This window comes from Crassostrea angulata, chromosome 2 (genome assembly GCF_025612915.1).
Source record: "Crassostrea angulata isolate pt1a10 chromosome 2, ASM2561291v2, whole genome shotgun sequence".
In the NCBI taxonomy this organism is placed as follows: Eukaryota; Metazoa; Mollusca; class Bivalvia; order Ostreida; family Ostreidae; genus Magallana; species Magallana angulata.
The window spans coordinates 68,953,950-68,966,729 of NC_069112.1; the positions used below are offsets into that span (position 1 = coordinate 68,953,950).

Here is a 12,780-nt window from a genome sequence, read left to right on the forward strand (position 1 = left end):
CAACAACACACTGTAATCAACAACACAGAAGGCAATTAAATTGTTTTAACACAAATCTTGTCAACACATGAATTTAATTACTTGAGACTAATTTGACCCTCACTTTGACCTCTACGGAGATTATTCGCTCTATAAATTTTTTCAATCATTTGATCTAAAACTTCAAACTATATATCAATTATGTTCAATTGTTTCCTTAATTAACTGTCATGCATAATTTTTATTATAAGTACACATGTATTTAAACTGAACACATTTTATTATAACCCGGGCTTTGTTAAAATAATATGGAGGGTAATCGTGTTCAAAAATCCAGACATGTAATCTTGTAAATCCGAATATGCAATCGTGTTGGTGTGTGAACCTGAGTATGAATGTGTATAATTCTAATCGTGTAACCTATAAAACTCGGACATAAACACATGTAAAATTTGACTCGGTTCCCTCGTATGATGCACATTTCGCAGCTTAATTGTTTTCATTAGTTAATAAAACCTTTAACTCTGCACACATTTAATCCGTAGTTTCTGTATTTGAAAGTTCATGCTTGGCAATAGCACATCAGACGTGATACAAGTTGAAAAATGTAAAGTCTACAAGTTTTCGAATTTTGACATAACCGTACATAGCATTTGCCTTGCTGCGGGGAAAAGGCATGCCGTAATCGCCAGAATGGACGAAAAACATGATATTCAGCTAAACTTTTGCACTAAGTTATTAATGAACGACAATTTTTCTATTGAAAATACCGGCATTTTTTTTAGAAAATATTTAAGGTATAATTAAAACTGAACCAAACAAGAAGAGGTTCATGTATATAAAATTCGTTTCGATATGACGAATGTGCTGATTTCTGTAATATAATTATCATGGTACTGTACGATAAGGGTTAAAAAGAAGTCTTTAATATCTTATTTCTTTAAAAAAAATTGACATGTAAACTTGAATATTATATTTTGCTGTTTTTTTGGTCAATATGATGATTTAGCTATCCGAGAAGTACAATATTCACCGAGCCCGAGTACGATATTCACCGAGCCGGAGGCAAGGTGAATATTGTACTTCTCGGGTAGCTAAATCATCGTGTTAATCGAAAAAAAACGAGCAATAATTATTTTTTATATAATTCATCGACGAATTGATACAGACATATATTAATTGAATGTCATCAAGCAAAGTTTTAGTTTAAAGCCAAAGCAGAACAAATTGAGAAATGCGATGTTTCATTTGCCTATCTTTTTTTAGTCCAATGTAGAGAAAATGAAATGTTATATTGACCTTCTTGGTTACGTGCAGGTGAAATAACGTTTTGTTTTTTCGATAAAGTTGGATATGAGTCAATCAGAAAGCTAGGAATTAATATAACAAATGTTAATGTGTACTCCTTTCTAGAGATGAGACGGATTAATAGGTTTCATAAGGGGGTGAAATGTTTTGATCGGCATGGGGTGCGGAGACCGCCGTGAGGTCCCATGTAGCTCGATTGCTTCTACTGTGTTCTAAGAATTTTGAGAGAGAATTTACAACCGGGTTTTCCGGTCATTGAAACAGTGAAACGGCGGGCGGGGGAGAGGCTGCCATAAAGGTATCCTTATTGTATCAGTAACTCCTCGTACAGGATAACTCCTCGTACAGTTTTTTAGACGGAAGCTGATTAACAGCCTCCGTATATTGTGATTGGCTTGCCCGTGACGTCAAATAATGAGGATTCCTTAAGCACCATCTAGCGGTGGACGAAATAATGAATAATTATAAGATTCGATGAATAAACATCGTGTGCTTCTTTGTCTCTGTCGTATATCGTTCGCATATTATCAATTAATCTCCCGCGGAGACGTATCTCTCTTTACAGCCCCCCCCCCCCCCCCCCCCCCGGAAAGTGATTTGGGAAGTCAGTGTATTTTACAAGCTGATCACGCGTGAAAAAAAAGAAGATAGAATTGACAAAAAAATCTTTTATATGATGCAAACAATAGCCGTTATATATTTTTTTAAAACTGGTACCATATAACTGAACTTGAGTTCTCTGTAAATTCAAAATAAATAGCAAAATAAAGTACATATGTTTATTGTGTCCATAGTCTTAACGATTGAGAGAGAGAGAGAGAGAGAGAGAGAGAGAGAGAGAGAGAGAGAGAGAGAGAGAGAGAGAGTGAGTTCTGTTGAGAAAAAAGAAGTATACGAACTTTACTTCACAAACACATTATATCAATCTTTAGATCAAACATCACGAACAGTGTATACTACATGTACTTCATTGTTATAAATATTTTTTTTTCTCTTTGCTAGAAATCAAACATCACAAACAGTGTAGAATACATATACTTCATTGTTAGGCATGCTTCCTTTCCCTTTACTTGAAATCAAACATCACAAACAGTGTAGAATACTTTATTGTTAGGCATACGTCTGTTCTCCTTACTTGAAATGAAAACTATTAGAACGAAACTGTTTTCCCTTATCTTGGAAGGAACACGTGTTGCACCCCGCGTGTTGATTTGATTAACAGGGGTAAAACGTGGACTCGGACTGAAACTGCATGCTGGATTAAATCACATTATACTATATTCTTTTGTGGATACTAATTTTGTGAATATATTATATTAGTATATTTTAAATGAACGTACATAAAATTACGCCTTAAACGCTCTCTTTCTCTCTCTCATCACGATCATAATAAGAGAACATATAGATCGACGACACTCATTAATCAAGAAACCCCTTCTGTAAGATTAAAAAGGAGGGGGGGGGGGGTGTTGTACAGTTAGACAAAGTAGTTTGCAATTTAGAGGTTATCTTTTGTCTTGAACAGGTGTGGAAACCTCTAGGCTATGGCGTTTTCTACCTTGGGTTTGCAAATCACTGTACACAGGAAATAATATCGACTTCAACTAAATATACACCAGAAAAGAAATGTGTACATAAATAGTTTGCATTGTATTTTTTAAGTTCGATTGTATGCATTTAATAACATGTACAGTTTCCCATGTTGTTTTCTGATGCAAAAAGTAGTAATATAACAAGCTTATAAGGTTAAAATAAGAGAACAACACTAATTATTTTAATCACAGGATGAATCTCTGCCATTCAGTCAACTGAATGATAACTGAATGGTCTGGAAAGGTGACTGAATGGCACACATATGCCATTCAGTCACATTTCAGTTACCTTTCAGTCACCTTTCAATTGACTGAATGGCAGAGATTCATCCTGTGAATATTATCTATCTAACACTGATGTCAACCTGAAAAACATCCTCGCGACCTTAAACTGCCATAATAATAAACCGCTTCGCAAATATTCCCACATGATAAGCAGTATGCGCGCTGTTTTTCCTTAAATAAAAAAATCATATAAATTTTTATTAGTTTAATTTTCCCCGAAATGCCTCCTCCGTCTATCAGTACTTTCAGTTCTTTCATTAAGATAGGAAGTTGTTCTTTTTAAACATATATCAAAGGTATGCAAATTGCTGGTATTATAAAAAAAATATCAGCTGTTTAACTTGGTCACTTTTGGCAAAAACGTTGCATATAGAGTACCCCATTTTTCTGGATAGGTAGTTTGTATCAATTCAGTATGGACAAATGGATTATGGATACTGTTCACACACAATCAAAACCCGGTTTGCTGTTACATTGACAGTTTTTCTTTTATTGTTTTTTTGTTTTGTTATTTTTCTGAATTAGTTAAAACTAAACGACTTGCAAAGACTTGGTAAATTTTCGCTGAAAACGTTATGTAACTATACATGTATTTATACTTTTTAAAATATCAAAATGATTTTATTGTGCAAGTGAAAGATATATAATAAAAGAATCTAAAACTGTATAAAAAAAAAAAAAAAAAAAAAAAAAAAAAGAGTCAGGGTTTTATAGAAGTTTTATATTAGTTAATTAAAGCTCAAAGTCAGGGTATACTACTACTAGCATGTTTACGTTTCTGTAATGATGATTTTGTTTTCTTCGGAAATTGGATTTCTAAAAGTATGGAACAGGGTTGGTCAGATGAATTAGAGCGTATATGAACTTGTAGAGTTTTAATTATAAGATATTTTAAAATATATAGTGTTTTGACGATATTTTTCAAAATTAAGTAGCTGCTTTATGGTAAACAGTTCATGTTTACAAGTGGCTGTAAAGTTGTATTATAAAAGCTCTCCGGAAATTTTTTATCAAAAAACAACAATAAGTGAGTCTGTATCGAACTGACATTCAGAACGTCATACTCTTTTCCCGTAATAATTGCTTGAAATAAAAAAAATGTCAATATTCACCAGCAAAATACGCTTTTTCCCTATGTATTGCTAACAATGCAAAATGAATAATTTATAAAAATAATTCATGCAAATTTTTAATATCACGACAGTTAACCTTAACTTTGGAATTTTTATTTATTTTTCAAAGAGGGGGTTTGCTTATTATTTCTCATAGTAATCAAAATTTAAAACCAATGTCTTTAAATATTTTGTTTTTCTTGTCGAGTACTTTGCAACTAAGTTATTTAATTGACTAGTTGGCCGACTCCGTGTAATTTTTCGAGGGGGAGGGGTCTTGTCCGAACTTTGTGGTAGCGATTAGAAGCTTTTGGAGATATTTTCTTAATTCAACCTAGCTCTAGACTTTAACAATTTGTTGCATGTTTTTATATCTATATACATGTATATTCAAACAAAGTCATTATATGTATTATTTTCTAGTTCTTAGAAGATATCTGAAGCCGATCGAATTCTTTACTCGTATTTTATACATTCTCTTGTCAAAATGTACACCGAGCTCATAATTTATTTTTCCGAAAAATCATACTTCCCAAGAAAGGATGTTATCCAGAGATAATACCAATTATAGGCCTACGTAATATATAATTTATTTTATTTATTCTGTCCCCATTCTGGCGATAACAGCATGCCTTTACCTGCACCTAGCCTCCTATCGTTGACGTCACTGTTTCCAAATATGATCATGTCAATATTCGACAAACTTGTTGACTTTACATTTGTTGATTTGTAACATGTCAGCCAGGGATGGGGTAATGGTAATTTGTAATGGTAATTGAGTGTAATTAATTACAAATTTTGATGTAATTGAAAGTAATGTGTAATTGGCCAAATTTTCAATTACATGTAATGGTAATTTAATTAATTACTTTCAAAAAGGCATGTAATTCCAATTACTTTTCAATTACTTTCAATTACACACTGATGTACATATAAATATGAAGCTGTCCACTACCCATTGTTCCCTACACTATCAATGGTACAAGATCAAGTTAGGATGAGAAGTTAAAAAGCATTGAACTATTATTATAGCTATCATACTTAATATTTTTCAGAATGAACTTTTTCAGTGATTCAATATTTAATAATAAGTTTCCCAAATTTAATTAAGTACATGTATTTGATGATTTGCTTGATCTCTTTTTTCTTAAAAAATACTTACCGGTATTTCCCTTCTTATTAGAAAAATTAGTGTGTCAATTATCATTGAGTTAGATTAAAACATCACTGTTTAATTTAAAAACAAAATCAGTGTTATATGAACTATCAAGTCATGCAGCCTAAAATACATTGAGCTAAAATGCATGGCTTCAAATGGGTTTTAAGTTTTTGATGTCTAACATGTCCACAGGGTGTGTTCCCTTATTGCAAACATTTGATAATTAGGTAGAGAACAACAGGTGTGAATTGTGTTTTGATAACAATTATAGTCTGCCCTCTACCTGAGATTAACCTGTAATTTGGCATTGTATTTATAAAGGAAAAAAAGGGTATAAAAATGCAAAGGATAAAGTTTTCATTTAATAGTTTTGCATGCTGGAAATACTTGCGTTGACATGATAGATGTAGGTTAGGGGATATGACTTTCAAATATTTAATATTGAATATTAAGGGACACCTCCATATTGTGACTACCGATACCTGCGTTTTGAAATAAACAATAAAACCAAATTTATATTTTTTCTTTCCAAAAATTGTTACTTATCAAAGTAGTAAGCAAATTCTCAAACAGTGAAAGTATTTTAATTATGACGAAATTTTATTCACATTATAGACATACCTCCTTAAATGTTTATGTGTTGTAGATAAATTATAGTCTTATTAAATTTTTATGAATTTCAAAATGTAATTTGTAATTTAATTAATTACATTTGCAAAGTAATTGTAATTTAATTAATTACATTTGAAAACTCTTGTAATGGTAATGGTAATTTAATTGAAGAATTTAAGCAAGTAATTGTAATTTAATTAATTACTTTCCAATGTAATTGACCCCATCCCTGATGTCAGCCATGCTATTTCGGAAAACTGATAAACAAATGCAGAGACTACAGATAGAAAGTGTGTATTATAGTGGCAGGTTACAAGTAAATAACAGACAGCATTTTACAGCTGCAATTAAGCATCTGTAGGAAACATTCGATTGAAGGCCTGCGCGGTCAACTCTAAAGTGTTTATTCCTGTGTTTTATAGGTGACACGATCAAAATTACACTCATTCATACTCAGGCTCACACACCAACATGATTGCATATTCGGATTAACAAGTTTACATATCTGGATATTTGAACACGATTACCCTCCATTAAAAAAACCCAGATTCATAAAGTTTTCACTCTAATGCCAGTAAATTGTAGAATAGATGTTGACATAGTTTTGATGCTTAATAATTTTGTATGTGTATTTTAATAATGTCTAAAATCATATTTAATATAAAGTCATTTATGAAAGACTTCATATTAAGTCTATAGCTGAATATCTCCAAAGAAATGAAATGAAACAAAATTTTGCAGATCGGCTTCATTTTTGATTAACAAACTGTTTCTTCATTCCATATTTAAATTGTATTGTATTTTCGTTACGTAATCACTAGACATCGGCATTTTTCTCTGTATTAGTGTCGATAGTTCTACCGACCATCGCATTAGTTAAACCTGCCGAACAGTCGTCATCTTACTATTTAATATATGGACCCATTGCGGCAGTAAATTGCTTAAATATTACATTTACAGTTTAGTTTAATAACTTAATAACAACTATCACAGCTATTTCTCTATTGTAGTTAATTATATCCTCATATCTTTATCACGCAAATATTATTATTTATTGTAATTTCGTTGACAGTTCTGTCGAACATCGCATTAGGTAAACCTGCCACACAGTCAACAACATTTTATGACTATAACGCCACGCATGCAGTGGATGGCAACAGAGGAACTGACTATGTTGTAGACAAGTGTACACACACAGATTATGCTGACACCAATCCCTGGTGGAGGGTGGATCTACAGGCTGTGTATAACGTCACATCTGTCAGAATACTCAACAGCGGGATAGGTGAATACGGAGGGAGTAAGTGTAAAACGTAACAACATTGCAAGTTTTGAATTTGCTTTTTATGTCCATACCTTATATATGTATAACATCACAACTGTCAGAATACTTAATAAAGGAATATACAGTTAAACACAGGTAAGCGTATCTAACAACAACATTACAGAATCGAAGTATAGCAAATGTAGAGGAAAATGTTGTTTAAATTCTAGTTAATTGGTTCATAGCTTCGATCGAATGAAGCCCCCAAAATATTGATTTACTATTTTGTTATATCCAAAACTCTTTAAATTCCTCTTTTATTTTACACAGTATCTATCTTAATCATGATTAGGGTGTCCTATAGATGTGCAATAAGGTTTCGGAAATTTAATTTTCGGCCAAGGGGTTAATTAAATGCTGAAAAGTGACGTTTGTTTTGTTTTCAAAAAAATGTGGTTTCAATAAATTAACTAGTTTATGCATAGGCCAAACCAACTCCTTGCATATAATTGGAGGCGTCCTGTTGATGTATAAGGTCATTGAAATTTTATTTTAACCCTTAGGGTAAAAAAGGTGGGTCTTTTTTTTTTGTTTTTTTTTTTTACAAAAGAAATGGTTCCAAAAACTCCTAGAGCTAAATTTTCTTTGGAATTATGAAATGGGATATCGGTTAGATGCACAAAAACCTTTTAAAAAATTGTCATATTGATAAGTAAATAATAGTTAAAATGACATTAGTTCCCCCAAGATAAATTTTCTTTTTCAACACACAAATAAAAACAAGAGGCCCATGGGGCCACATCGCTCACCTGAGTAACAATGGCTTTATATAGGTGTGCAAAGGATATTGTGCCATATGGCCCCTCGGTAGAAAAACAAAAAAAGAATACCATAAAATAAACTGTATCCAAATTTTAAATTTATTTTCCTACACTTATTCTATGACATTAAACCCTTTTTTTTTTTTTTTTTTTTTTACAAAAAATAAGATGCTATGCAAGATAGAAAACAACATTTTGGTAGGGGTACACTCTTAACTTCCAATTCTCTTTATTTCAGTTCTGCCCCTTCACTTTATAAAACGATCAAATTATATATGAGAATATGCACATAGGTACATATTCATCTTCAACTACATTGTACTTGCTAGTTATTGTATTTTATTAAAAAAGATTCCTATATGTGAAAGAGGAAAAGTGTACCTCAAGGTGCTCAATTAAAAACATTCAAATATTCAATTGGTCTTCCACATTATAAACGATTGTTGTTTACAAGGCGTGAACTCGTGCTATGTTTTATAACCTTACTCACTTGATCGATGAATAAACTCGAATGAAAATGTTGTCATGTAATATGTCAAAGAGCTATTACATGTATAATCAATGCATAGGCGTCGGAACTGGGTGGAGGGGAAGGGGTTCTCCCCCCCCCCCCCCCACACACACACTTTTTTTTGCAAAGTTAGACATAGCCACGCTCAAATTCTTCTTTTTTTTTTTTTTGCTTGTCAAGATTTCTGAAAAGGTCTACCCCCCCCCCCCCCACCACCAATGAGCCTCAGACTGCAATGTATTGACAGGCATATCGCTCTATTTTACTAAGGCCCTCACTTTATTTTCATCTTTATTCAAGATCACATTAAAAAATGGCCACAAATCAAGATGATTTTCCGCTGTAATTTTTTCTTAAGAATAGCGATAATAGATTTATCCCCGTAACAGAAATGTTTTAAACTGTTTTAAAGAGATCGTTTTAATTTAATTGTGTCTGAATAACCACCAAAGTTGGTGTAGATTCATCGCATAAGAAGGTGGCCCCAAAAAGTTGTTATAGCATATTATCCTTTTATTTTTTTTCTGTACAAGTATTTAACGTTTAGTGAGGTGATAAATCAAAATTTCAGCGTCAATCGTAGAATTATAAGCAAGATACATAACTCACAATTCTGCTTGGTTTGAGTCAATATTTTGTTCACATGAGTTAATTACATTCAACTTAAGATTTTTAAACTTGATATTTCCTATTCAGAATGAACAAAAGCATGACCTCAGTTCTGGGAGCAAAGCTCTGTATCTTGCTTATAATTCGAAACTTGATTCAGCTGAAAATGATTAGTAAAGAGAAAATTGTAAATAAACAATTAAAACAGAAGAAACATGCACTAAAACAAAGAAAGAGCACAATTTATTTTTCATAATATATATATATATATATATATATATATATATATATATATATATATATATATATATATATATATATATATATATATATATATATTTCTAGCAGCAAAAACAATCTCCGTTTAGACTGAAAATGCAGAGCATCTTAACAAAACACGTTGTATTATAATCAACTATTACGTAGAGATCGTACCGAATTACCAATAAAATGTATAGTATTTATAATATGATATGCTGTTAGTGCATCAAATTATGCTAATTTTGCGCAGGTGAAATATTAACTGTTTGATTTACCGAAGTCTATATTTGATTTAATACATAAAATCCCAAAATACAGGCAATATTTCCTCTCAAGTTAAAAAGCATAAACGAAATTCAAAACAATGTAAAACCACGGTCATGAGTGAAATGGTCAACGCATCGAAAGATTAAATCTCAATTGACTTCACTAAATTGGCACAAATATATTTAGCATGTTTCAAGTATTCCTTCGCATGTCAACTGTTGCACAACAAGCAAATACATCTTTGTCAGTTTGACCCGTTTACCATGCGTCAACATTCAAACTTGGCTGCCTTACACAATGAACTTTCGTTTTCGATATGGAATACCGTACCCGAAGTTATAAACTGATTGACAGCGATTATCTCTTTATTTTTATTTTCGTTAATTACTCAAAATTGAAACAGAGTTCGCCAATAATTTTTTGCAATTTATGATTTCCTTTCCATAAGGATTATTTTAGCAAAATTACGTTGAATTTGCTTCAATAGTTCTTGAGAAGAAGATTTTTTTAAAATGCACCCCCTTTTTCTACAGTTTCGAGGTTTTCTCCGTTTTAAATAAAGATCGGTATTTCATTTCTGCAATTTATAATCACCTTTCTAAAGGGATGCTTTGTGCCAACTTTGGTTATAATTGACGAAGTGGTTTTAGAGAAGAAGTTTAAAATGTGAAAAGACGGACGGACGGACAGACGGACGACGGACAAAAGGTGATTAGAAAAGCTCACTTGAGCTTTCAGCTCAGGTGAGCTAAAAACCAAAAAAAAAGAAGAAAAAAACAACAAAAAATCCGAACATTCATATTTAACATAATGGTCAAAATTTTAATGAAATATAAATGGTGGTTTTAATATTAACTGGTAAAAATGACAATTTTTCTTTTAAAAAAATATAAACAATATCAATTTTTCTAACTTTAAAGAATTTATAAACGATTTATCCAGATACGATCGTTGGTGTCTGTTAGAATTCCAGAATTTTTTTAAGGGGGGATCAATAACATATACTCATCAGTTATATTTATTGACTATATACGGTTAGAATGATACACCTTTATTCCCATCCTACAGTATCGATCAGACCAAACCAAACAGAAGGTACACCCCAACTAAACCCTGGGTTTACTTTCTGGGATAACTCCGGGTTTACTAGAGTAAACCAAAAGTAAACCCATAGTGGACACAAAAAGTAAACCCCGATCAGAAAGCAGACGGTACATGTGTATTCAAAATATACATGTACAAGGGGCCGGAATTACGGGCAGTAGGATAGTAAGATAAATCAAAGTACTGACGGAAGTTGATTTTATCGATTATCTTTTATTTTAGAATTAACTTATCTTGCCTGGCAATTAGTTTCTAGTTTTTTTTAAATTACGCACTTTTTTTATAATTAGACTTTTCAGACAAGAATTAAGAGAAACCCATATGAATCATGTTGTGTAATTTTCAAATTATGTATTAACAATCGAAACAATTCTAAAAAGTGTATGGATCAAAGCAATATTGATATTGAACTCCAGTCTCGTTCAACCATACGCTTAGCCGTCTCCGTTAATCTCCGACAAGCAAGAGAGCCTCTCTGTTTGTCGAATATTTACGGAGACAGCCGAGCTTTTGGTTGAACGAGACTATTAAACTCTGGCGTAGGAATACAAGAGAGTACATGGATATCTAAATTGTTCGTATTATATAAAATCTTACTATTTTCAAAGTGTTTATATACAAGTACCACTGACAAAATCCATGATCATCTTTACGAAGTCTTGTTGCATCTTCTATTTGCAAACATGTCCCGCTATTGTAAATATCATTTTACCAAAAAGTGTCATCTTTTAATTGGACCAATGACGTTGTGGATTTTATGTTATGTTTTATTTTTCCTCTAATATCGGCGTTCGTTTTCTACATTTTGTACCGTTAATAATACCCGGTACTTAGTGAAATTAGTATTTTAAGCAGTGCAATTTTTTAATACGCTTGCATTACTTGACAGTTGTTCATTCCTGCAGCTATATACATAAGATCTGAATATAGAGATCTAGACGGTGCCTGGTTTGATTTTCCGTTTATAAATTGGGACTATGGTGTGCTGATCCCAAAATATTAAAAGTTATACAACACATTTGGACGATTTTTAAAAACAAAATATACATACCTGTGAAAGATGCAATTTATTCAGATGAAACGGGAATCATTTAATATTTATTCGTTTGATGAGATATCGGCGCTTCTGATTGGTCGAAAAATTTCAATGATACCTGTATCAATAAAAAATTTTGCCGGATCTACTTTTCTCAGCTGTTCTGATCTAACACTATTTATAGAACGGGAATTTCCAAAATAAACACTGTCAACAAAATGTAAAGTTGTGTCTGTTTTATTGTCAGCAAACAAAATACAACTTTATAAACATAAAAACTTGAAAGTTAAACCTTCAAAAATAAACAAAACACATTATTTGATTCACGAAATAGAAAATTAAGCGTTTCACACGATTTCGTCTGCTTGAGATCAATCAACATTTACAGCGAGGCTGGCTGTTCCTTTTCCAGGAATATTATAACGAACATATAGGCCTATAAACTTTCACGGTAACACTGCTGTTCAAATTTGGTAAGGATAATTTTTAAATTTACACACGTACATGATCGGTCATCAGAATAAGCGTCGTAAAGAAAAGCTATGAGTGATGCATCAACTCCTTCTGCGCATTCCAAGCGGCTGATATACCATTTAAGTACATCACTGGCTATCTAGTTACCACAACGTTTACAAAAGTCGCTTATACATACTATTCTCTGTCGACATATCAGCTATTTTCATCCACAATCGCCTTTCCTTGGATGGTTATGTCCAGTTGCATATTCCAGCGATCTCACATGAAAACTAGTTTTATTACGAGTTTTTCTGCACAGTGAATAATATCACAAGCTATCGCATGTATTTTCCTTTCGTTTTCAATTCAGTCGGTTCAGATTCTAACTCACTATTTGTGTTTAA

At 32.2% G+C, this 12,780-nt stretch overlaps 1 protein-coding gene across 1 annotated transcript in view; it reads left to right on the top strand.

Moving 5' to 3' along the window:
- LOC128173589 (neurogenic locus notch homolog protein 2-like) overlaps nt 1-12,780 on the top strand; it is a 34,090-nt gene that overhangs the window by 17,255 nt on the left and 4,055 nt on the right. Inside the window, exon 5 of the mRNA XM_052839285.1 lies at nt 7,120-7,347. Within this exon, the coding sequence (XP_052695245.1) occupies nt 7,120-7,347 (228 nt within the window). The remainder of the gene's footprint in view (nt 1-7,119; nt 7,348-12,780) is intronic.